General features: G+C 37.8%; 1 protein-coding gene across 2 annotated transcripts; it reads left to right on the forward strand.

Moving 5' to 3' along the window:
• LOC121421317 (nuclear pore complex protein Nup50-like) lies at nt 1-24,720 on the forward strand. 2 transcript variants are annotated; one of them, XM_041616000.1, is made up of 8 exons: nt 1-108; nt 11,139-11,294; nt 14,574-14,660; nt 16,298-17,090; nt 18,050-18,265; nt 18,517-18,607; nt 23,441-23,556; nt 23,782-24,720. In XM_041616000.1, the coding sequence occupies exons 2-8, from the start codon at nt 11,223-11,225 to the stop codon at nt 24,057-24,059; spliced, it is 1,653 nt and encodes a 550-aa protein (XP_041471934.1). In that variant the 5' UTR covers nt 1-108; nt 11,139-11,222; the 3' UTR covers nt 24,060-24,720. The 2 variants fall into 2 exon arrangements, with proteins under 2 accessions (XP_041471934.1, XP_041471935.1); XM_041616001.1 differs by having other exon boundaries at nt 16-134.
• The last annotated feature ends 2,854 nt before the right edge of the window (nt 24,721-27,574 follow it).

The following is a 27,574-nucleotide window of genomic DNA, read 5'->3' on the forward strand; positions in this document are numbered from 1 at the left end:
TTCATTGACCTTTTATAAAATGGCGCGCTACATGCAGAAATGAATGAAGTTGATAGTCAACATCCGTTTACGAAATAACGAGTTTCCATAGCTTCAACCCCCAAACAGGTCAGCAGAGTCCTCATATTATATCGGTGATTTTCTTATTTAATATTTACGTTGTCATGTGGCTTCTACTCGTGTAACCAGCAGCCGGCTACCGGCGCGCAAGGACATGAATTGAAGGACAGGTCGCCCCGGGCGCGCCGGACATGCCGGGTGCGCTGCCGCTGGGCTGGGCCGGCTGTATGGCTCTGTAACTCGGCGCGCTCGCAGCGCCTTCAAGTACAACTAGGCCCTAGGCCTATATAGATCTACAACTTATCAATCACTGCACTTGCTTGACGGTGAACATGGTGAAAGTTAATTTAAGGATGGGACTGTTACTGTAGCTGTAGGCCAGGTAGGCCTACTAACTAAATTATACCACTCATTCAATGAACAAGGTTATATTATAACCTTGTTCATTGAATGAGTGACCTTGTGCTTGTTCTCACTTTTATCTCCACGTGTGGCAAAATAAGGGTAGCAATGCAATGTTTGGCTTATTTTCTCTTTTTCTTTGGGGCAAATGCTTGATTTTTTTACACTGAAAGTAGGGTTACCAAAAGGTCGGCCGATCCAATGAGCAAAAAGCCTATGGGCAAATGAAAAGCCAATTGCAAGTGCGTAAATCGTGCGCATTGCCACCCATCGTCTGTTCTCGATGGCAAAAATGAGCATTGAAATGCTTTTCCTCAGCAAATTAGTTCATCTTAGTTACAAATTTTAGGCTCGTTGTTGTCTATATTAAATTTGACTAATGTGGGATGAAGTGTCTTACCTTCATGTGGTATCGAAAGTGACGTTTGGAGGTTAAATCCACGAGAAATCCACGATTATCGTCGCGTGTATTCGCTATGGAGAAAAATGCGTGCGATCGCATGCATTATTGCAAGCTCGAGATGGCGCTGTTGAACATGGTCTAGAAATTCATAAAAAATAAACGAAAATCCTTTGAGTAGGCTCACAATAAAATCATAAAAAATATGGTTTATGACTAAAACGGTAGTTCTCTTGCCCACACATATCATACTTGTTGTTGCGTAAGAAATCCTTTTTTCATTACAAAAATATAGCAATAAATGTTTTAAAAATTATGTTTTACACATGGAATATTTTGGAAACATCTATATTAGAAGAAAAATGCTTTTTTTGAATGAATTCAAATTAAAATGAAGTTTATACATGCCTGCACTTTTTCCTACTACTCAAAAAACTAAATGGGCCGTCAATCAACGTTGGTTACCTCGGCAAGTAGGCGTGGTCTATCGTGAAGTTCGTTGGTGACTTGTAGACTTGACTCAGCCGCCGAATTTAATTCATTCTCCGCGCACGTCCAACTGCAACTTGTGCACTTATCATCACTGCTAGTGTTTGCCGCACTGAGGACAGATGAAACAATTCAGATAGAGTTGCGCGTGTACAATGAGTGAAACAGCGCGATCGTTTCATGATCGAATGAATTAGTGTGCCTGTCGAGATAAAATTCATCTGCCATGTTATTTTCTTCCATGTTTTATACAACTGCAATTGATTTGTTATATTATTTTCTTTGATATTTTCCTGTATATGTATGTATGAATGTTATTTGAAGTGAATTTATTATGCTGGTGTCCTTGCCATTGAGGACATATGAAGATGAAACAATACTGATAGAGTTGTGGGTATACAAAGAGTGGAACAGCGCGATTGTTTTATGGTCGAATGAACAGTGTGCCTGTCGAGATAGAATTTAGCTGTCATGTTATTTTCTCTGATGTTTTATACAACTGCAATTCATTTTTTATATTATTTTCTGTGCTGTTTTCCTGTTTATGTTTGAATTTTATTTTAAGTGAATTAATGATATAAAGATTAATCGAAAACAAAGCAAATAATTATCGGTTTCATTGTATTCGTGATGAACAAGTTAAGGTATAAAAAATGATGCTTGTTTTTTTTATTTAAAGGACTTTAAGTTAATTGGAATTGAAAAGGACGTTTAGTGTTTCCTATTAAGTGCACTTTTTTCTTTTTTTTTTTCATTTCACATTCTCGGGATGCGAACCTCCATTATTAATAAACAAAAATATTTAAAAAATAAAGACTCGCAAAAATTTTAGTACTATAGTGCAACGGTGATTTGTTGATTTTTTTGTTTCATTTACTCAGAGGTACGACAGACAAATACCCAGTGTAGATCAAAATTTTGCTAATGGGGGGTGGCTACAATTTTTCTCCCCGATCGGCGCCGTTAAAAAAACGATTTTTTTTTCTTTAACAAAACAGCATGATATACCTTTCTTTTTATTTTTCGCACCGCCAGTAGGAGGGGGTGCCGCCGCCCATAATTGGGTCCGGCACCTGGATCTGCCTATGGAATGGATGAGGAATAAGGAAAGGGGAGAAAAATAAAGGTGCCCCCTCCCGTAATATATCAAATATTTGTTAGTGGATTTTGTCGTTCATTCTCAAGTGAGGACTTATTTTTCAACTTTTGATGATTTTTTTCCTAGCAAATTTCACCTATTAAAGGGGGGGGGGTCTAGTATACTAGGTCTTGTTTATTTTTTTGTATTGAATGCCTCAACTTTTGAAAATCCTGGATCAGCCCCTGTCAAGGTGTATATAGATGAAAATAAACTTGAATAGGGCTCCATCACATTAATGATTTTCAAAATTAGCCATTTCCTATTTTCCCCGTTTAACATGCACTGTGAGGTGAATAATTCAAATGCTTTCACAATCGCTACCAAAGAAGGGATCAGGGGGCCGGTCACCCCCCACCCCGTTGGCCAAAAAATTAAGAAAGGAAGAAGAAACAGAAGGAAAAGAGAGGGGAAAAGGAAGAGGGGAATGGGAGGGAGAAAAGTGAATAAAATTAGGGAGGGGATAGACTTTGATGATTTAAAAAAAAAACATGCAAAATTGACATTTTCGCTCGCGCTTCGCACTCGCATTGCTCATTTTCGATGAGTACATATTGCTCAATAGCTGATATATATCAGCTTGACATTTCAAGCTTTGCAGTCAAAATACAAAACATATACTCTACAGTCAGCTATAGAACATTGAACTTTCATTATTATTTTTTTTATTTATACCTCGGTCACATTTGCTTGTACGGCGGCCGTGCGGAAAGTCGAAACAGCCATTTCATTCTTTTTTATTGAAACCACCAATATTTAGCTGGCACACACAAAAAATGTTTAATACAACTGTTTTCTACTCGCCTTAGAAAAAAATGTGACCGAGGTATCACGAATCAATAAAAAAGTGCTTTGTAAAATATTTGTCTTATGATCTGAGTATCAACATTTTTAGCTCACGCTGTGCCCTAGAGCATTATTTCATTTGTGGACTACCTACACTCTTCATGAAGGCCCTATTTCATAAATTTCTCAAAATCTTATATCAGTTAGCATTGAGCGTGCGTGCTTGAATAGGTAAGTCGTTAGGCATTAATAGATCAGATATTAATTTTAATGGTTAAATTGTCCATTTTGTTTCATCTCGCGCTTAGCAAGAGGAATAGAAAAATATTCATCACTTTCAGGTCCGATCCTTTGTCAAATCTATATCAGCTCTTTATTAAGTGCGATCCAAATGCACCTCACAAAGTACTTGATCTGAAATCTATCCTTTTTTCAGATCGGAATATCAAATATTTTAAGGACGCGCTTCGTGCTCGCTTGGATTTTCGTATATTAAATATATATTCAGAATGCCTAGATTGTAGGCATAAATCGGAAACACGCGCGCGCATGTTTATCCAGATACTCAACTTGTTAGTATTTCAATAATTATTATCCAGTTTCAGAAAAACAAAATTATGTTAGCGCTTTGTGCTCTTATTTTTAATGTAGGAGGAACCCCTATTACTCATCCTTTTCATGATGTACAACACATGAATCGAGTGTCCCATTTTTAGGTCTAAATCTCGATTTTTTTTCTGCTCGGGCTTGGCGCTCGCATTAATTGTTTTATAGCGACAATCCTGTTCATGGTCACAATAACTGATTTAAATTTTCCATTTTTTATTTAGAAGAGTCCAAAAAAAATCGCCGGGCTCGCCCTTCGCGCTTGCATTATTTTATTGTTGAAGTAACGTCTCCATTAAGTGAAATAGTCCTTAACAGGTACCTTTTTGATCAGTTTGAAACGTATACAAAAATCCCCGGGCAAAAAATCCTTTCCTTGCATGATGTAAAAAGACACGAATAGACATGTCTCGTTTTTAGGTCTAAATCTTCAAATTTTGTGATCGCGCTTCGCATCAGTTGCTGAGTTGCGTACCTATCCTGTTTAAGTTACAAAAAGTGCCTATATATGATGTCAATTCTGCTTGCGCTTTGCGTTCTTAGTAATTGTTTAGTTGCATAAACATTTTTTTTCATGATAAACATTGCCCAGAAATTTCAAAGTTTGTGGATCAAAAAATAATTATTTCAATGAATTAGCTCGCGCTTTGCGCTGGCACTAAATAAAAAGGGTTATATATCTATGTTGATTTATAAGACAAAAGCTAAAAAGTAACATTTCTTCAAAGAAACAAATATAAATCATCTTCGCGCGGCCGCTTGGGGAAAAATACGGGTGAAAAAAGAATTCGCCCCCCCCCCTTGACGAAAGCTGAATCAACCCCTTCATCCTATTTGTTTCTCTCCTTTCATCCATCTCTCCATTCTTCAAGGAGCCGCGGAATAGTTTTGAAAAAGGGGCTAAACATGAAATTTTGAATTTTGTGTGTGTGTTTCTACCAATGAAATTATTAATGAAATATAATGCGGTACAAAAATCAATGTCATTCTTCTTTCTGTTTTAAACTACTTGAAAAAAAAAACTGGGAGGGGGTGGCAATACCGCCACTGCTAGTAATATGATTACCAGGTATACATCCGTCACTATTTTTTTAGATAATCATGAGGATTGCCCGAGGAGATATCTTTTAAAGGGGTTGCTGGCTTTGAAAAAAAAGCCAAGGGAAAGAAATTATCTCTCTAAAGATAAGTTGATTTTGGTCGAATATCATACTAAACTGATTTCCAGGGGATGGTGCTTCTGGTTCAGGGGCGGCGATCCTGGGGATAGGTGGGAGCTCAATGCCCCCACTTTAAAAAATCACTAAAAAGTGCCCCTTTTCTGTTTCCCCACTTTCAACTTTGCTCCACTCCCCCTGTCGTACGTGTACAAAAAAAACGCACCACCAGCTAAAAAAAAAAAAATCTTGGGGGTCACAACCCGAGCACCCCACTTCCCAGGACCATATACAAGGACTCTAATTTATTAATTTTAAAGAAAGCGTGAGTGAGACATCATTTGTTGAAAAAAATTAGAGACCTATTAATGACTGCATGTGGTCCTACCGGTACGCTAGATCTGCACACAAAACTACTTTCATGTGACACGCAAAAGGGATAGATCTTAGTGGAAAAGTAGGATAAAACAAACAGGTTTTAGAAACGCCTTCGTTGGCGTTCAATTATATGGGTGGTATGATACAAATTCTGCTAGCTTATTCGTACTAACATTTCTGGCCATTGTACTTAGATCTGTATTTTAATGTGGAAACATTTTTTTTATGATACAAATCGAGCGAGGCAAGCACAGTGATATGGGGCACAGTTCCAAGTCTCCATGCCCCAGACAGTGGTGTAGCTAGGATTTTTTTCCAGGGTCCTTGCTTTTTCAGGGGGTGTGTATGTGTCCACAAGAGATCCGAATTTCGCCAATAGGGGATGGGGCCCGAAATTATCTTCACCTATATCAGTCACTTGTTAGTTTTATTCTTATAAAACAACATAAACATAAAATAATCTCATAAAAGTGCGAGCGCGAAGCGCGAGCGATTTTTTTTTTATACTTTAATGTATTTTTCCTGAAATTTAATTTTCTGGGCAATGTTATGTGTGATCCTCAACAAGATTCGTATGTACCCCCAAGCTTGAACATAAATTTTTATCAACTGTTCTAGCCTTATCGAAAAGAGACCTGTTAAGGACTGCTTACAGTTACCCATGAAGACGGTATATATTTCAATAATGCGAGCTCGAAGCGCGAGCAAATTTTTTGACATTCCGACCTAAAAAAACGTGATCATTCTGAGCACTTTTTGTATTAATTAATGGGATAGCCGATAGGTATTTAACTAAACAATTGATGCGAGCGCGAAGCGCGAGAGAAAGATAACTGAGATTTTAGACCTAAAAGCGGGACACTCTATTCATATTTTGTAAGTCATAAATAGGATATAGTCAATTGGGTATCATTAATAATGCGATCGTGAAGCGTGAGCAGACAATTATTGATATTCTGATGTAAAACTGAATAATTTAAGTACATTTTAAATAAAGAACGTGCACGCTATCGCGCATGTTTTATATTCAGACCTAAATTCTGGGCATTCTGAATTGTTGAATGGAATGAACATTATGGAATACCCGTAGACAATATGAACTTGGCAAATCAAACAATGTGACCACGCAGCATGAGCTTAAAATGCTGATAATGTAGACCATAAAACGGACATTTTACAGAGCAATTAAATTTGTAAATGAAAAAAAATAATGAAAGCTCGATGTCCGAGCTAAAATATGTGTTGCATATTGACTTCAAAACTTGCTCCACATCAGCCTATTGAGAAAGATATGAATCCCATCGAACAGGCAATTATGGCGCAAAGCGCCAGCAAAAATTTTATATAGTAACATGAAAAGATTTTTTAAAAATTGCAAGTCTTCCCCTCACATTATTTCATTCACTCGTCTTCCTCCTTATTTTTCTCTTCTTTTTTCTTCTGTCTTTCTACTTCTTTTCCTTTTTATTTCTTCTTTCTCCCTTTTTTCTTTACTTTTTTTTCTCTTCCAATTTTTTCTGGGGGGGACCTGGGGAGGGGGCCCCAAATCTCAGGGGGGCAGATGCCCCCGGCCCACCGTTGCTACGCCAATGGCCCCAGACTGAATATATTTTTACATCAACTTACTCTAAAAACAAGTGTTTATGTTTTATTTTGTATCATTCATTTTTTAAGTATAAGGTAAAATTATAAGTCTCGGAGTGTCAGTTAATGCTGCAAAAGAAGTATAAAGCCTACTCTTTTGCAGCACTATCCAGCTACCGCGGCGAGGACGCCCTCCGAGAAGGTAGCCATATCAAAACTATAAAAAAAAATTCCCCTTAGATTACTGGTGGATCCAAGGGGCATAATTATCGAGAGCCAATATTGTAATTTGTTAATAGGCCCTATTTTTTGCTTGTCAATTTTTAGGGACGAAAGGACTTTCCATTTTTGGTAAAAGCATTTTTTAAGGCATATCAAATTTGTATCGGGAAAATGTGCCCTCCATAGGCCTTATCCCCCTAAATTTCAAGTGGGGACCATTGGCAGCGGAAAGCAAAATTTTGGGAGGGGGGGGGGCACCAAACTTTAGTGACAAGCCCTATCCCCCCAAAAAAAGTTTATCAGCACAAATTTTAGGGGAAACCACATGATTTTTTTAGGGGGGTCCACTGGAATTTAGGGGGCACGCACGAAAAAAAAATTGACAAGCAAAAAAGAAAAGGTTATCAACAAAAAAATTAGGGGGGCGATCGTCCCCCACCTCAAAATTAGAGGGGGGGGGGCACGACCCCCCCCCCCGCTGCCTATGGGGGGACGTTACTTTTTTGGGGCAATTTTTTTTTCGCCCCCCCCCCCTTTGATAACCTTTTTTTGTCAAAAATTTTGGTGCCCCCCCTAAATTTTTTTGACTGCCGTAGATAATAATGCTCCCCCCTTTGGAAAATCCTGGACCCTCCCTTGTCTAGATATAGATGTTTAAAGAATTAATAATTTTGAAAGTCAGAGTGCCCTCGCCCCCCCCCATGCTTTAGTTATCATAGCATAAAACTTATGCCATGTCTAATCCTTATATCAGCGAGATGTCAGAGCATACTATCCGTCACCAAACGACTGCATTTGAGCCGTTTATTTCTTCTTTTCTCTTCTTTTTATTTTTGGGTTGTTTTTTAATCATTGTGTATTTGGATAAGCTCGGATCCGAGACTAACTGGGACGATGAACGTACTTTCGTTATTTGGGTAACAATAGGCCGAGGCGAGAAAGGACACGCCCACAATCCCTCGTTCAGTGCCGAGCTTTGTGCATGCGTGTCGACGAAATTTCAACTACAAATTTGTACACAAAAACTGTCACAATTCGGACCTAATTTAGCCTCAGATTAACAGATAATTAGATCTCTTTGATATACCAAAAGTCATTCACTTGGGGTTTTTGAGTATGCTGATTCAGGTGAGGTACTTTTCAATGCTTTTTAACATAGATTTAAAAACTTAGATTTTCCTTTTGGTAACCCTACTGAAAGTTTCCATTACACCTATTCATACAACTTGACTCTTAATCTTATTTAAATTTGATTCTTTAAATTATTTTTTTCTTAATTAAAAATAGAGATCAAAAAATGAAAATTTTCTTGCCATATTAGTGATTATTACTTTCCACCAATAGAGGGCATACAAAAAAATATGCCCAAAAGTCAAGTTTTTTAGTGCTCTGGTGAATACGAAAATTATTCGCAAGTTACTAATGAAAAATGAATTGCAACTGTATGGAAATTTGTAATTTTGGTCACAAAAGTGATATTTTAATGATTTTTTAAGTGTGTGCTCTGACTCTGTACAACATTGGCATACCATAGTCTATGGCATAGCTAGTCCTACCTGTAGATTCCCCACAGGCAGGGTTGTAGCAGTGAACAAGTGCTAAATACTAGTCTAGCAGTAGAGGCGCTGGTCAGAAAATTGGGATCGTCCCAGTATACAGGGACTGTCTCAGTTTATAAGGATTTCTTCACACAAGAAATCTAGGAAAGTTCATTCACCAGTTGAGTACTGACACCAATCAAGAGTGCTAGTCAATGTAAACATATCGGGTTTCATAACAAGATTATTGGAAGACGGCAAGTCACAATAAATAAACGGTGAACCTGGGGGAATTGAGGTCACTGAATCTATTTTTAGCACTCTCAATTCCCCTAATTGCTGTCTTTGTCCCGTAGGGAGAAGTGAAGAAAAAACGTCCCCATAAACAAGGACAGTCTCCATTTATCAAGACATAATTTGTCTTGGTTTATAAGGATATCCTTGTTTTCTGGGACAATCCCAATTTTTGGACCAGCGCCTCTACTGTCTCGTTAGTAGTGTCATGATTAAGTATTTAGAAAAAAATGTCTAAAACCCTTTTCATAAACCTATCCTCCAATTAGCCGACTGGGCGTTGTGGCGTGCGCCTGTAATCCAAGCTATGGGGAAGTTACAAATTGATGCAGAGGTTCGAGGTTCGAGCCCTGGTCACGTCTTTCGGATGGTGACGTTAAAGGTCGGTCCCAGACGTAAATAATCATATCTGATTGATACACGTCTGACAAAACTCAAATACACACACACACACACACGCCTAAGAGTAATGCGAATAATTCAATAAAAATTGCGTTCATAAACTCCGGAAATAAGCCGCATTATTTTTACGAGCGCCCGTCCTGAAAAAGGCGGATAATCGCCATGACAACTGGACACGCCCCCTCCGATGCGGTTGTGTTGGAAAAGGGTGACCTTGTGACCGCACCATGGCAATTATCCGCATTATTTGGAAATGCGTTCATAAACTCAAAATCTTATCCCGATGCCGCTATTATGCGGATAATAGCAGCATCAGAGTAATGCAGATAACTCTTGTCCTCCAATTTTACGACCAAATTATGCTGCTATTAGCCACCTAATTCATTTTAATTGGGTTTATGAAAGGGGTATAACTTTTTAATGTTATATTTGATCTTGATCTTTATCATCTTGATGTGCATGATGGGCAGGGTGACCAAAGACCAGATTTCACAAAATGAAATAATGGGATAATCGACCCCCCCAAAAAAAAAAAAAATCAACGAAGGCCACACAGTGTTGTTAGACTTGTGACAAAAATATGAAGAATTGGAAAGGAGGGTCAATGAGAGAAAGAAAAGACGAAAGAAAGATGAATTGAGAAGAAAGAAAATGAAGGATTCAAAAAGAATAAAAGAAAGTTAGAATAAAGGAAAGATGAAAGAAAAGAGAAAAAGGTTTCCGTCATTCTTTGAACTGAATATCAATATAGAAAGAAAGGAAGATGAATGAATAAATGTGTGAAAGACAAAGGAGATAAAGAAAGAAAAAAAGAGGAAAGAAAGAATGAAGTAAAACATGTTTCCTTCATTCTTTGAAAGAAACAGGAAGGGAGAAAGGAAGGGAAAGAAAGGATAAGGGAAAAGAATTGGAAGGAAAAATAAAATAAAAAAATGAAGGAGAGAATGAAAAAAAAATAATGGAAGAAGAGAAAGAATGAAAAGAAAATGGAGAGGAAACTAAAAAGAAGCAAAAAAGTTTTAAAAAAGAAAGAATGAAGGAAATAAAAAGGAAATTTAATGAAGAAGGCAGGCAAGAGAAAGAAGGAAAGAAGGATAGGAAATGACGATAGATGGAACAAAAGCAGGGAACAGTGCGTGCGCGTGTGACATTAAACTAATTTAGAGCCTTGCTATAGCCTATATGTATATATAAATGGCTAATTAAACAGGTACGCATGATGACGTCATATGCTTGAATCATATATAGATCTACAGTGTAGATCCAAATGTACAAACAATTTTTGTTACTCTCGCGTCTCACGGGCGCATGTGCTCATTGCAAGTACATCCTGTACTTGTTTTGTCATTTTGAATTAAAAAATTGCAGTTGAATGGTTGTTGACGATGCGGGCGCATCGTGGTCTAGTGGTCATGGGTTCTAATCCTAACCATGGCGTGTTTTCCTTCAGCAAGAAATTTATCCGCACTGTGCTGCACTCTACCCAGGTGAGTTGAATGGGTAACTGGCAGGATTAATTCCTTGCATGCACTGAGTGTTGGTGATGGTAGCTCGAGCTACATGTAAAGCCGGGGTAATAATAGCAGCTGTTTGTATCCTCAGGCAAAAGGCGCTTTAAAGATACAGCTATTATTATCATTATTAACTGATTCTGTTTTTTTTCTTTTTGTCTCTTTAAAAAGGATTTGTGATTAAAACCAGGAATAACAAAGAGGATAAACTCTGAATAACTGATTTCTCCTGGAGGAACAGCGACGATAATAAAGATGTCAAAGCGGAGAGCAGGAGTTGAACTCACCCATGATAACTGGGACCAAGACGAAGAAGTGGTTGAAGAAGTAAGTTATCTTTATTTGTCCCTTCTTGCATTTTTAGTTTCATGAAATGACTTGTCAAACGTTTTATCCTACAAGTCCCATTTTATCCTACAGTTACCATCTTAGTAACACTTCTCAGCCAATCAAATTCTAGGAAAGTTATCAGATCTGACAACTTGTCAGATAAAAATATAAATGAAATGCTCCCCTGTTCACCCTGCCAATAAATCGATTTTAGTAAAAGCAGAACAAAATTGGGAGAAATGCTGCTGAAGTTTTAATGAAAATCTGTCAATGAATAAGAAAGTTATGGATTTTAAAATTTGTTTTAATATGTGATGTCAAATGTTGGTTTATTGGTATTTGATCCAATGCCAATAGACCAGTTCATAGTTACTTCATGGACAATTTTGGTCAAATGACCTTTTATTTCTTTCATCATGATAGGCAGATTTCAAAGCAAGATATTACGTAAGCTTGCCTTACATAGCAGGGTGAAGAAATTCAATAGACCAGGTGACTAGAATAGCACACAAATGAACACTTAATGAAAGCATTTGTTGCATCCCTTCTTTGAATGCATATCTTAGCATGTTGCACAATGTACTTAGCAAACTGTGTGAAATACCAGTCGTTCGTGGAAGTGTTGTTGTTTTTTGTGGATGTAAATGAAAACGACAATTCAAAAGAATATATGAATAATCAAGACATCAAAGTTGGTGCTTATCTCATTAGATTTTAAAGCTCCATGCGTAGAATCTTTTGATCATTCGCAGAAAGGAACTACGAACTGGCTTATTCGTCCAAGTACCAGCTCATTCACTATATTTTGGTTTACCATGCTGAATATGTCAGCTTCCCTGTATATCATGCATTGCAATATAAATTCCCTAAATTCCAATTTCTAAATGGAACATGACTGATATATTTTTTTTATAGAACTTTTTTAGTATGATCACGAGTTTGATCACACATCTACTGCCAAAATGAAATTACTCATTATTTTGGAGAAATTGGCATTCCCAGGGGTGTGAGAGTTCAGATATTTAGCTGTTACAAATTCTATGGTTCTATGGTGATATAAAAGTCTCACCAGAAAGAGTTTTAAGAGGATTACTACCAGACATAGCAACAGATGACAGAATAAGTTTGTAGTTCCTTTCTGCACATGACCAAAAGATTCTACGCATGATCAGAGGAAGGTCATTTGTACTAAGTGATATGGTGGTTTAAAATCTAATGAGATAAGCACCAATGATGTCTTCATTATTCATATATTCTTTTTAATTGTGGTTTTCATTTACATCCACAAAAACAACAATGCGTCTGCGAACGACTGGTATTTCATAGTTTGCTAAGTACATTGTGCAACATGCTATGATATGCATTCAAAGTAGGAATGCAACAAATACCTTCATAAAGTGTTCATTGGTGTGCTATTCTCGTCACCTAGTCTATTCAATTTCTTCTTCCTGCTATGTAACCAAGCTTACGTAATATATTGCTTTAAAATCTGCCTATCATAATGAAAGAAATGAGAAGGTCATTTGACCAAAATTGTCCATGAAGTAACTACAAACTGGTCTTTTCAAGATAACCTTGTTCATTCATAAATACATGTAGTCAGTTGATATTTATACTTCATTACAAGTTACCAAGTGAGAAACATGGATATTTAAAGAGCTTGGTGATTTATCCCCTGTCTAGCGGAAATTCTTGATAAGGTACATATTGCTTGACAAAACTTTCTTTTGAAATTCTAAAAAAAAAAAATTGTCAGCTGTTTGTCATTCAATAAAAGACTCTGTACCAGGCCTTCTTTCTTTGGGGCATGGTAGCAAGGTATTCATTGAATTTGGATTACTACTCAGATTCAGATTTGCATGGATCAGTTGTTGCTATGCCGGGCAAGCTGTCAGGCTATCAAGAACATTCTTTGTGAAAATAGTATGCATAAGATTTGAATACATGTAGGTTGGGAAACTGGTCTTTTGTGTGACAGACATAGCTACAGTAGTTTTGTGTGGTGTGTTTTTAATTTAGATTCTAGACAGTACAAATGCTGAAATTCCAAATATACATGTATTGAATACAGGATTATAATAGCGAGTTCCATGTGTGGAAAGCTGCATGCATACATTACAGCATTTTGCTGTCAGATGTACGTGTGTGATGTAGTTAGTCTGCTGTACTCCGATATTCTGCATGTATTGGTTATTGTACTGGAGTGAAGTTGTAATGTCATACTTTGGTCTGTTACATGGTGCTGGGGTGATTCTGATCTAGATGTGTTCTGATTGTCCGGCGTAGTATTGGCCCATTGTGCAACGCAACTGCTATCCTTGACAAAAGCCAAGATGGGGGCGTGACTATCGACAAATTTTTCCTGCGGTTTCAAAAAATTAATTTTGATCAAGCATTTTGTGAAGATGAGTCAGACTTTTATCATCATTTCTTCATTTGTGAAAAGTTGCAGATTGATTATTACATTTTTACCATCTGCCATTGGGAAAGGGTTTCCAGCCCTTGTTAATAACATGCAGTTCTTGCTCGGTGTGATTGATAAAAACAAGTGCCAAGCGTCTTTGAGGAGTTCAACCTCACGTTGGCGAATGATTTTTACATTCCAAATGCCTCCTGGTTGCACTCTAGTGGGAATTAAGATCTCAATAAGGTTGAAAAAAGCTGCCAGAGTAGTTATACCTTGGTCACATTTGCTCTACGGCGGCTGTACGGCGAGTCGAAAACAGCCATTAATTTTAATTCAAACCACCTATATGTAGTTGGTACAAAAAATGTTAAAATCGCCGTATGGCAAGGTATTAGACTTTGAAGCACTATTGTACAAAATACACCGATATTTACCGGTAATCAGAATTTTTACCTTGGATGCAATTTGTGATATCGAAAATGCAATCTAACTAATTTCACACAAAAATGTTCATAACTATTAAAAAAAAGAAGGAAATCACTAGCCAATTCACTCTGCTGACAAGTCTTGTTGCCATCATTATTTTTGAGATAGGCTGCAGAGCCCTTTGAAGATTACAGCAGATCATGATGATGATGATGTGTATTGTGTGTTACTGTCAGTGAAGACTGTCTACAAGTGCACCTCCCCGTAATGTGCTATTGTCGCCCATGAGGTCAATACTGCTATGTTTTGACCTCATCGGTACTAGGAGTGCCTGGCAAGATGATACTTCCCCTCTTTCATAGAGATATGACAGCTCCCTCTTCAGTCAGCCTTTGAGAGAAGATTCCCATGTGATTCATCGATTTTTTTTCTTTTGTTTATAGGCTGGTACGTTTGCTGTTGCGGATAATGAGACCTTATCGCGCCGACCGATGATCAAAGCTAAAAGGAGAGTCAAAGGGCAACAGCAGGTAATGTACAATTTGACCAGGGCCCCGTTGTACAAAGAGTTACGATTGATCCGATCAGTCGTAACGATGGAAATCCATCAGTGTCATAATTTTTCTACAGGAAATTTGCAAAATGTCCTTCATAATCAAAGGAGATCACTCCAAATTGTCAAGAAATCAATGAATTTTTGGATATGGATTCATATCTAGAATTTTTTTTGAGCAAACATGCATTTCATATGTTGATTTTGCTGGCTTTCTATAGTTGCGATTGATTGGATCAATCATAACTCTTTGTACAACGAGGCCCTGAGTTCCATATGTTCCTCCACTAAAATTGAAAAATATGGAGATTAAAATAATACATTTACTCCTGTATAATCGAGAACATTTATGAAGGGAGAGTGGAAATACATACCAATATATGGCTTTATTCCGTCAATTTTTTAGCAGAATCAAGCCCGTGTAATTGTCCATAGACATCGGATTATGTAGCCAGTAAATGGTCTGAAAGCTTAGACTAGTCAAACTATTGGCTCATAAATCACAAAATAAAACTACTTTCGCTATCAGCTTTTTTTTGCTAGCATAGTGGAAAGGGATCTTGATTTCAGTTAACGAGGTGAGTTTGAGTCTCAACTATTGTAAGTAATGGAAAAAAATTGAAGTGAGAAAACCAGAAGTCTCAACATTCTTTGGCTTTATTTTTTTCTGGTGGGGGTGTGTCTGGAACTCTTTCCCAATTTCTAAATTTTGTGAATTGATTTTGAAATAAAGTTAAACATTAATGCCACTTGTGGTATAAATCTCAAATGATTTCCTACAGAATCAATTAAAATGACCAACAGAATGGACCAAATGATTCTTGTAGCAAAAAAGTGTAATTGTTGAGAAATTAAAGAAAAACGAGCATGTTTATGGTATTCCATGGAGATATCGGGTACTTTACTAAGCAACAATAATACACTGCCCCATATGTGCTTATCTGTGTTTGTGATCCCCTGTGAGATTGTGGTAACTCTTCAGCTTAGATTTCATGATTCCACAAAGAAAGATATAAACCAGATCAAGATCGACCATAATGTGATGGCAAATGCCCTCGATTTTACAGGCTTCCCCATGAAATCTGTGCCTGCTGCAAAGTTGTTTTACATTAAAACTACAAAGGCAGAGCTTATGAAGTCCTTGTGTATGGTATTGGGCAGGATAAAAAACTGAAACAGAAAGCAAGTTTAAAGTTCATAAATCTTTTGTTGATTTTTTGCTTTGAATATGGATAATAAATATTGATATTATGCTCAGTGCTTGGTGCAATGTTTTTAAATATATGCTCCATACTGATGAAAAGTGTTTCCTCTTAATGATGATAGTAATAATAATAGGCATTTATTTTGCGCCATCTATCCAGAAATATTCTATTCCGAGGCACGTTGTTATTATTACCCCGGCTTTAGCTCGAGCTGCCTTTCAGTGCTCATGCATTCAAGGAATTAATCCTGCCGGGTACCCATTCACCTCACCTGGGTCGAGTGCAGCACGATGTGGATAAATTTCTTGCTGAAGGAAATTACACCATGGCTGGGATTCGAACCCACGACCCTCTGTTTCAGAGTCAGAAGACTTATCCACTTATCTCTTGTGATTCCCTTTGACCATAGGAAAAGGAAACAATCTTGCCACCAGCACAGACCCCATTCGCTGCATTCAAAGGATTCTCAGGGTTTGGTGCTTCCACGCAGAGCTCATCAACGCCATCCGCTTCGTTCGGCTCCAAACCCGCTTCATTCAGCTCCAAACCTGATTCATCCGCTTCGTTCGGCTCCAAACCCGCTTCATTCAGCTCCAAACCGGATTCATCCGCTTCGTTCGGCTCCAAACCCGCTTCATTCAGCTCCAAACCGGATTCATCCGCATCGTTCGGCTCCAACTCGCTTTCATTTGGCTCCAAACCGGTCTCTTCTGCTTCATTCGGCTCCAAACCGGATTCATCCGCTTCCACCGGTGAACCCCAAACAAAGAAAACTGTCACATTCGAGTCTGCACCCTCATCGGCATCCACGTTCAGTTTCAAAGCCAGCACGGACTCGCAACCATCCACAAACATGTTTACGTTAGGCAAAACAGACACGGACTCCAAAAGCTCGTCAAACGGGAGCGTTTTCTCTGCGAAGTCGGAGAACGGGAGCAAAGATGTGGATGCGTACGCCGATGAAATTACGGCGTTGAACCGTTCGGTTAGTGCGTGGATACAGAAGCACGTTGAGGGGAACCCTGTATGTGACTTGACACCGATTTTTGAGGATTATAAAAAGCACTTGGGCGAGATTGAAGAGAAGCAAGCAAAGAGGAAAGAAAGCAAAGGAGGGGAGCAGAAGGACACGAAAGTACAGTTTGGAATGGGTGCCGCCGAGCAAGAAAAGTCTTCCAGTACGACAGCAGCTGCATTTACAGGTATTGTAAGCTAAAATTTCCTCAATGTATACAGCTTTGAAGAAATGTCAGAAACTGAAGAGAGGCTTTAACTTAATTCTTGTTGTTTCCCACATTGTTGGATTCATTACACATTATTTTGTAGGAATCCGCTTGACCAGGTGAATACTTAGTCAGGTTTCTTGATTTTATTGAGGAAATTCACTTTAGTCAGGTCTAATATCAACAATGGAATATATGCTGTTCTTATCTCTTTGTAAGTGAAAGCATAACACCAGTCATTGAGAGGGGAATTTGAACCCATGGTGACACAAGTTTGCTCCAGGCCATCTGTTCAAATAGCATCATGTGACCAAATATATTTAAACTATGATGTTGTGTGACGTCATTATTTCAGAAAACTGGATATATAGCTAAACTCTCGGGCGCACCGGCAAGCGAGCTCTCTCTCCCGGGCAAGTCCCTTAATGCGTTGGCGCAGGCACTAATGTGCTTTCCGCTAAGCGCGGTGGCTCTGAGAAAGGTAGGTAATTCAACGCAAGTAACCGGGCTTTGCAAGTATGATATAAAACAAATATATCAGGTGTTTCATTCAAAAGCATAGTGGGAATTATTAATCCTCGGTTGGACTGGCAAAACCAACCTCGGATAAATAATTCCACAATACTTTCTCAAAGCCTGATATATTTGTTTAATATTCACTGATAGTCTTTTTGAGCATTTCCTGTAGGCTCATATATAAAGAATGTTCAGTAAACTTAACAAATACTAATCCAAGTTTTATGTACCTGCTTGTCAGGCGAAAAGTTATGTTTTATTTTGGGGGGCTTTTTTCACAGCCAACTGCCTAAATATTTTGCATTGGATGAGCTTTAACAATGCAGTAAATGGTAATTTCCAGGGCTTTTAAAGCATTTCGCTGATGAAAACACCCAGAGTCCCTCAATAATTTTTTCTCTACACTTTGTTCTTTTTTCCAGGATTCAAGTTTGGTGGGAAACCGGCAGCAACGGAAAGTGAGAAGGCACCTTCAGCTCCGAAAACCGGCTTCAGTTTTGGCGATAAGTCCTCCTCGGAGACGAAAGGTTTAAGCTTCGGGACATCGTCTTCGTTGTCATCGTCCTCATCCATACTGGGATCGACTACGCCCAAATTTTCTTTTGGAACTATGCCCAAACCAGCCTCCTCAAGCCAAGGTGAGAGTCGGCTTAAAAGCATTGGTCAACATCGATATAACTTTTAAAAAAATCAGGGATTCGTTTCATAAAGACTTCAAACTATTGTAACTTTACCAGAATTGTACTTAACCATGGCAACCTTGGATTTTGATTGGCTGCTGAGCCATGTTACCTTGGTACTTTCATTATGGCAAAATTTGGTAATAACTTATACAAAATTATTCCCACATTCATTCAGTACATTTACTCCTTTACCTTTCCTTTTTAAGACGAGAAAGAAAAAGAGGAAGAAGAATCAGACGAGCCACCAAAGGTCGAAGTTAAAGTGATTGAGGAGAAGGATGCCCTCTATTCCACGAGGTAAGTCGGTTTGATTTCCATATTTTCTCAAAGTCAATGGCCTGTATTCTGAAGTTGGGTTTATCTTAAACTTGGGTTTAAAGTTGAGGTTTAACCCTAAATCTCCCGGGGTATTTTGACTCTTGTCATTCCGGGGGAAGGCATTATGGCCCCCTTTACCCCCCTTAACCCTAAATAGACTGGGCTATTTTGACGCCTAAAAAGACTGGGGGGGGGCTGATTCAGCCCCCCCTTATGATCTCGGCTGTTGATCGCGCGATCGCGACGAAAATTGGCACACGCGTTACCCATGGCATTATCTACAAAACTATAACATCAAATTTGGCAAAAAATCTCATGTCTCATTAATTATGCTAATTTATGCGTAAAATCATAAGTTTGCTCTAATTAATAAAATAATGCCCCTGAAATGCTAATTTTTGTTTCACATACTCTAGATAGGCATTTGATCAAATTGATTTTAAAAATATTTCAAAATCAAATTTATTTTCTTATGTATTCTATTGTTTTCTAAATTTCTTATGTATTTCTTTGTTTTTCGACTTTTGTTTTTTATTGTTTTTTCAATGGAAATTGTCGGGGACTTTATTTTGACCATAAACAAGATAAAATTAATTGATTTTAAGCAGTAAAAGGAAAAATAATGAAACATTTATGAATTTTGGCTAAGAACACTATTTGCATTTGATTTGTACACAAATTCACGTTTTTGAGTAATTTTGGGTCTGCATGCACTTACGAAATGTTGCGTAATTTTGGAACCGCGTACCCGGGGGTCACAATTTTGGTCTCAAAAGTTGCGCGAGACTTGAAAGTAAAAAGTCAGCGAGCGACGCGGTCAAAAAAATTCGCGCAGCGGATTTATCGCGAAAAATGTCGAGGGGGGGGGCTGAATCAGCCCCCCCAGTCTTTTTAGGGTTAAAGGACAAGTCCACCCCAACAAAAACTTGATTTGAATAAAAAGAGAAAAATTCAACAGTCATAACACAGAAAATTTCATCAAAATCGGATGTAAAATAAGAAAGTTGTGGCATTTTAAAGTTTCGCTTATTTTCAACAAAATAGTTATATGAATGAGCCAGTTACATCCAAATGAGAGAGTTGATGACATCACTCACTATTTTGTTTATTTTGTTCCATTTGTTTATTTTGTTCCATTATTTTAACATTTGGTGCTTCAGGCAAGGAGGTCCTAATCATCAAATTCATAAAAATTGAAATATTATATAATTCAAACAATAAAAAACAAAAGAAATAGTGAGTGACGTCATCGACTCTCTCATTTGGATGTAACTGGCTCATTCATATAACTATTTTGTTGAAATAAGCGAAACTTTGAAATGTCATAACTTTCTTATTTTACATCCGATTTTGATGAAATTTTCAGCATTGTGCTTGTCTGATTTTTCTCTATTGATTTAAATCAACATTTTTCTGAGCTGGACTTGACCTTTAAGATCTCAGCCACAGATTGCGCGATCACAACAAAAGTTTTCATGATGGTAGAGAATGACTTAATCTACGCAGTAGCATTGGTAAATATCATTGAATTCATATATTTTTATTTTATATAAATTATGCTAATTTATTCATGAAATCATACTGTTTGCTCTGATTCACTAAATAAAGCTGTTAGATTGCTATTTTTTGTGAAAATATTCTTCATAGCATTCCTAACAATTGTGAATAAAAAAATTCTGGTACCAAGACCGATATCCTATGTATTTGATAGTGTTTTTGATTTCTTATGTATTTCTTTGGTTTTTACTTTGTTTTTCATTACTTTTCAATCGTTCCAGACGTAATTCTGATCATAAACAAGGCAAAATTAATCATCAGTAATAGTAGAAATAATGATACATTTATGAATTTTGGCTAAATTCACAATTTACATTGGATTTGTACATGAAATCACATTAAAGAGCAATTTTGGGTCTGACATGCACATACACGTACATAATGTCGTAACCGCGTACCTGGGCGTCACAAATTTGGTCTCAAAATTTGCGTGAGACTTGATAAAGTCAGTGAGCGGCGAGGTCAAAAAAAATTTGAGCAGCAGATATATCACGAAAATTGTTGAGGGGGGGCATAGTGCCCCCCTCAACAATTTTCGCGAGAATGAGGGTTAAGTATCGATGGCCAATTGTTACATTAATCACTAACAGTAGAAACATCATATTTTAGATCATTTGGCTCTCAAATCATTCATAGTTGTCTAGGAAGTTTAAAGAGATGATTGTCTTCACCATCGATGAATCGGGAAAGAGCACAGTAAACATAAGAAACATACATTGTAATGAAAATTTTGACACTTTTGGCCTTCCATAAATTTAGCAGAGTTTGGCCATGGTCTAAGTTAAAACCTGACTTCAGATTGGATTGTGTGTAAGTTCTTTAAAAAAGGAGATTATTAAAGGAAAATAAAATCACTGGAACAAGAAATCTTGTGTGAGAAGAGAAAAATCAAAGAAACAGATCATTTAAACTTCGAGAAAACTTGAATAGATAAGAAAATTATGAGTATTTTTAAGTTTAGGTTGTCTTTATAGTCAAGTTCTATAACACATATTCCTTTGAATTTGTAGACAATTTGATGACCACTAAAGACAGGTTTTTGTCTCACCTGCGAAGCAGAGTGAGACTATAGGCGCCGCTTTTCCGACGGCGACGGCGGCGGCGTCAACATCAAATCTTAACCTGAGGTTAAGTTTTTGAAATGACATCATAACTTAGAAAGTATATGGACCTAGTTACTAAAACTTGGCCATAAGGTTAATCAAGTATTACTGAACAGCCTATTAGAGTTTCATGTCACATGACCAAGGTCAAAGGTCATTTAGGGTCAATGAACTTAGACCATGTTGGAGGAATCAACATCGAAATCTTAACCTGAGGTTAAGTTTTTGAAATGTCATCATAACTTAGAAAATATATGGACCTAGTTCATGAAACTTGGACATAAGGTTAATCAAGTATCACTGAACATCCTGCATGAGTTTCACGTCACATGACCAAGGTCAAAGGTCATTTAGGGTCAATGAACTTTGGCCAAATTGGGGATATCTGTTGAATTCCCATCATAACTTTGAAAGTTTATAGATCTGATTCATGAAACTTGGACATAATAGTAATCAAGCATCACTGAACATTTTGTGCAAGTTTCAGGTCTCATGATTAAGGTCAAAGGTCATTTAGGGTCAATGAACTTTGGCCGAATCGGGGGTATCTGTTGAATTCCCATCATAACTTTGAAAGTTTATGGATCTGATTCATGAAACTTGGACATAATAGTAATCAAGCATCACTGAACATTTTGTGCAAGTTTCAGGTCACATGATCAAGGTCAAAGGTCATTTAGGGTCAATGAACTTTGACCGAATTGGGGATATCTGTTGAATTCCCATCATAACTTTGAAAGTTTATGGATCTGATTCATGAAACTTGGACATAATAGTAATCAAGCATCACTGAACATTTTGTGCAAGTTTCAGGTCTCATGATTAAGGTCAAAGGTCATTTAGGGTCAATGAACTTTGGCCGAATCGGGGGTATCTGTTGAATTCCCATCATAACTTTGAAAGTTTATGGATCTGATTCATGAAACTTGGACATAATAGTAATCAAGCATCACTGAACATTTTGTGCAAGTTTCAGGTCACATGATCAAGGTCAAAGGTCATTTAGGGTCAATGAACTTTGGCCGAATTGGGGATATCTGTTGAATTCCCATCATAACTTTGAAAGTTTATGGATCTGATTCATGAAACTTGGACATAATAGTAATCAAGCATCACTGAACATTTTGTGCAAGTTTCAGGTCTCATGATTAAGGTCAAAGGTCATTTAGGGTCAATGAACTTTGGCCAAATCGGGGGTATCTGTTGAATTACCATCATAACTTTGAAAGTTTATTGGTCTAGTTCATTAAACTTGGACATAAGAGTAACCATGTATCACTGAACATCTTGTGCGAGTTAGAGTAGTTTTCAAAGTCAGCACTGCTGCTATATTGAACCGCGTGATGCAGGTGAGACGGCCAGAGGCATTCCACTTGTTTCCATAAACAGATGGTGTCTGAGGTGCTGCACAGTGGCTGATGGGCCCGTAATCAATTGGGCAAAATTATTTTCAGAGTATTTCTATTTCAACACATAAAAGAGGGATGTATATTTTCACTAAGACAGGTTTGAATGTACATTAAGTGAAAGTGTTTGAAGTTGTGATGTGTAAAGTTATAAAGTTGTATCTATGCTGAACAGAATGCTGCTGCTTGCCTGCTAACTGTTACTAAGAAATATGACCACATCACCCCTATTCTCACAGAGTTGCATTGACTTCCAATTAAGTACAGGATCGAATTCAAAATCCTCCTTACTATCAAGGCTGTGCATGGTGCAGCTCCAGGATACGTGACCTCCCTTGTAGAACAACGCGGTGTACGTCCTGACTTGCGCTCATCTGGTACTGGTATCACTCTTCATGTACCCCTAGCACACCTAGGGATTTGGAGACCGTGCCTTCTTTTGCTCCACGCCTTTGGAACTCTCTCCCTTCTTCACATCATGAAATTGACAGCATAGAACTCTTTAAATTGTCCCTCAAAATTCACTTATTTCGGCAGATGTGTAGTGATTAACTTATTGGATGAGCCTGCGCCTTTGAATGTTTTTAACAGATATATGGTGCAATATAAATGCTGTTGATCATCATGTGGATCAGTTATGTATTAAGTTTTCCCCATCTTGTTAAGTCTCAGGGCGTCCAGGTAAAATCAAACCAGTAAATAAAAGTAAATTAAATGAGTTTGTTTGTATTATGTCATTCTTCTAGATGTAAGGTATTCTACAAGAAAGGCTCCGAGTTCAAAGAGAGGGGCGTCGGGATGCTGCACGTCAAAGCTGCGGGAGGAACCGCTCAGCTTCTTATCAGAGCAGATACTACACTCGGTAAGTACACTGGGAAATTTCTATTTGGTCTACACAAGCTTTGTCTACTTTTTGTTTGGTCTTATCCCACATAATTCGGCACAGCCACATATTTTTTTTATTTAATTATCATTATACTAGATTCTGTACAAACTCATTTTGATATCGTTTACATGTTAGATACTACAACCGGCATTTTTCTTTGATCTGTAAATAATTGATCTACTTTGGGTGTCTCTTGTACAGGAAACATCATCTTGAACATCGGCGTGGTATCCAGCATGCTATCACAGGTGACCAAACAAGGAAAGAACAAGAACAGCATCATGCTACTCTCTCCTCTAAATCCTCCGGCCGAGAAGAAATGTCCCAAGTGCAACAAGAACTATCTAAACCCCCAAGAGAGTACCGCCTGCGAGGAAGGCTGCGCCCCGACGCCTACCCCGCTCCTGCTTCGCGTCAAGACCGAGGCGGATGCTGACAAACTGATTGAACAGCTCAAGAAGATTTGTGAAGACAAGTAATGACCAAGAACATTTTTTAAGATAAGTAATGACCATAACGCGTCTCCTGCTTTGCGCCAAGATCGAGGCGAACGTGGACAAATTGTTCAAAGAACTCCAGAAGATTTGTGAAGATACGTAACGACAATTGTCATACCAGCCCCTCTCCTGCTTTGTGCCAAGACTAAGGCAGATGCTGCCAAACTGATCAAAGTGCTCAAGAAGATTTGTGAATATACGAAATGATTTATGATACCGACCCGTCTCCTGCTTTGCTTCAAGTCTAAGGAGACACAGATAAAATTGAAGAGCTATAGAAGATTTGCAAATATAAGTAATGACCATATGATACCTACCCCTATCCTACTTTGCGCCAAGACTGAGGCAAACGCAGACAAAGTGATCAAAGAATTCCAGAAGATTTGTGAAGTAATGACCATTTTGATACCAACCCATCTCCTGCTTCGCATAAAGACTGAGACAGCCACCAACAAACTAACCGCAGAGCTCAATAAATTTTGTGAAGATAAGTTATGACCATTACGATACCAAACCCTCCCCCGCTCCATGTCAAAACCGAGGAAGACGCTGACATAGGAATTGAAGAGCTGTAAAAGATCTATGAAGATTAGCTATCAGGATTTGCCGGTCTTTTGGCTTTGTGAGATAATGGTGGATGTGACAAAGACATTTGAAGATTGATAAAGGCGATTGAAGCCTCATTCAGATGTTGCCTGACAAAGCTTAGTGGCATTCTCTGTACAAAGTCAATAGGATATGAAACATGAACTGGAATATTCAGAGATGTGGGATAAAATTTTGTCTCACTTGAAAAAATTATGAGCAGATCTATTCAAAGTCGTGTACATGAATGTTTGACATATGACCTCGCATTGCATTGCAGTGTCATTCATTTGTGCATGCTATTTTGTACAGAAAGGCGTGTGATATTTCGCAAGGGTTACAGGAATTAGGTAATTGAGTATGTACGAGGGGTTATTGGTTCTTTAGGATATGAAGATATAAAATGAATTAAAGAATTAATTTGAAAGAAGTACCCGGTAGGTGAAGTAATGTGGCATGACTATCGTTTACGCCTGTACTTTGTCATGCTAGTAATGTCAACTTTTCAAATTTTCCAATGGGTTTTGGATATATTAGCTATGTTTCTGTTTGTGGCGACTCCCGTAGGAACTCAAGAGAACAGCATTTTTGCTGGTAAATGCCAAGATGGTGTATAACCAATTACCTTGGAAACATTTTACGTCTAGGTTGATCAGTCATAGTGGCTGACGTAATAGATGACAGATATCACTCTTGGGCCTTTTTCTCAAAGTGGAGACAATGGCAGAGTTAAGGACTCGAACTCACAGCCTAGGGATTTTGAGTCCATTGCTCTAACCACTGGACCACACTGGACTTTACGACCCATGATATATCTGTTTTTTCCATATGTAGAGTTGTAATATTACCATGACTTCAGCAGATCATGAAGTGATGAAAAAATTGATAAAATGTTTCTTAGATGAACTAAATGGTCAATTTTTTTTACTGAATTGCCCATTTTAGGCCTCATCTGAAATTGTTTTAGTGCAGAAAGAAGTAGATGCATCATCCCCTATTATAGATGATGTCACAAACAACTACATGTATGCATCGCAGTGTTTTTCATCACATGATGAAAAACACTGACAATCCAAATTTGGTGGGAATCAGTCCATTGGGGCGTAAGATGTTGGAATTCCTACTTTTCTCCATTGAATTCAGTGTACATTTGCATTGTTCCAAACTCTTTTCAACCAGGAGCCAATTTAAAAGAAACCAGAACCCAAGAGGAAATGCAATAATAATAATAATAATAATAATAATACCCAATTTTTATAAAGCGCTTTTCCCAGAATGGCCCAAAGCGCATTACAGCATATTATTACCCCGGTCATTGGATTCATTTCAATCCTGCACGACAGTACACAATATCCACTCCCTGGGGAGCATTCCTTGCATTCATCGCAGCCTCATTATGGCGCTGGCAAAATCAAACATACAATATCTTTCGCATCCTACCGGGTACCCATTTAGCACCTGGGTCGAGAGTGGCAAAGTGTGGATTAACGCCTTGCCAAAGGACGCTAGACCGCGGTGGGATTCGAACACACGACCCTCTGTTTATAAGGCGAGAGTCAGAACCACTACACCACGGCTCTTCCACACTTATTGGAAGAGTAAAACAAGAAGTAAAATTTAAAACAAGCTTCATCAAAATCGGTTATGAAATAGAGAGGTAATGGACGTTTAAAAGTCTTGTTGTAATTTCTATGGGGATCCTCAAGTTGGCAAACGTGCTTCAGAATGGCCGATATTGAGGACAACCCACTATTTGTTCTGTACACAAATTTTCAGATTTCTCCTTTTATGTCACATATTTCATATTTCCTCCTGACCTTGACATATATGTATCTGGTGTAAATTATATGTTCCCATGACATATATTATACTAATATGCTCAGATTGAGGCAATATGCAATTTGAAAGAAAAAGGGTGAAATATAAAAAAATTGTGTACAAACCGAAGGGAGAGTTGCCATTTTGAAGCATGTTTGCCAACTTGAGGATCCCCATAGTACAACCAGACCTTTTGAACGTCCATAACTTGCTTATTTTACAACCGATTTTAATGAAACTTGTTTTAAATTGTTCCTCTCATTTTGCTCTTTCCAAACAGATTGCTTCTTTTCTTGGGTTTTGGTTTCCTTTAATGGGGCCTATTAGGTATATATTAGGTCATGGTTTGGGTCAACATGGAGCGACTCCCGTCAAATTTAACGTATGGAAGGTTTTTCATCATGCTCTACCGAAAACTTGCTATGAAATCGTCGAATGTTAAGAGAGAAATTTGACTTTGTACTCTGTTAGAGACTATTAGCCCAAATTTATGGAAGAAATGGAAAACATTTGTGGTGATGGTATGATACCCATGGTTAGTTAAACCAGGGTTAACTGAGACCACAGGTTTACTGAGTGCCATTTGTCACAAATTGAAACTTATTCTTATCGTGCTGCAAAAATTTGTTCGAAAATTAATTGAGTTGTGAAATGGAAAGAATAGGAAAATGTAAAAATATAATGAATTTTCATGAATTAATTGGTATATTATAATTGTAATGAATATGGAAGAAATATGATGCCAGCATTCCATAGAAGTGCAGTTTGAAATCCAAATTTACACTAGGGTTATACCGTAGTCTAAATTATTTAGTTTTATCAGAATACCAGCCATTGATGATATGGTTATAATATACCTCAGGCATATTTGCTCTAAAGCGGCCGTACGGCGAGTTGAAAACAGCCGTTTTATCAATTCTTATTCAAACTTAGCTATTACAAAATATGTTAAAACGGCCGTTTTGACTCGCCGTACGCTTGACATAGAGCAAATGTGACGGAGGTATCAGTCAGCCATCTTGAATTGAAATGTGAATTGAATAAAACTAATATGAGAACTTTGCCTGTGATAACAGAAGTAATTTACGAGGAAT

The sequence above is a fragment of the Lytechinus variegatus genome, chromosome 9 (genome assembly GCF_018143015.1).
Source record: "Lytechinus variegatus isolate NC3 chromosome 9, Lvar_3.0, whole genome shotgun sequence".
Lineage (NCBI taxonomy): Eukaryota > Metazoa > Echinodermata > Echinoidea > Temnopleuroida > Toxopneustidae > Lytechinus > Lytechinus variegatus.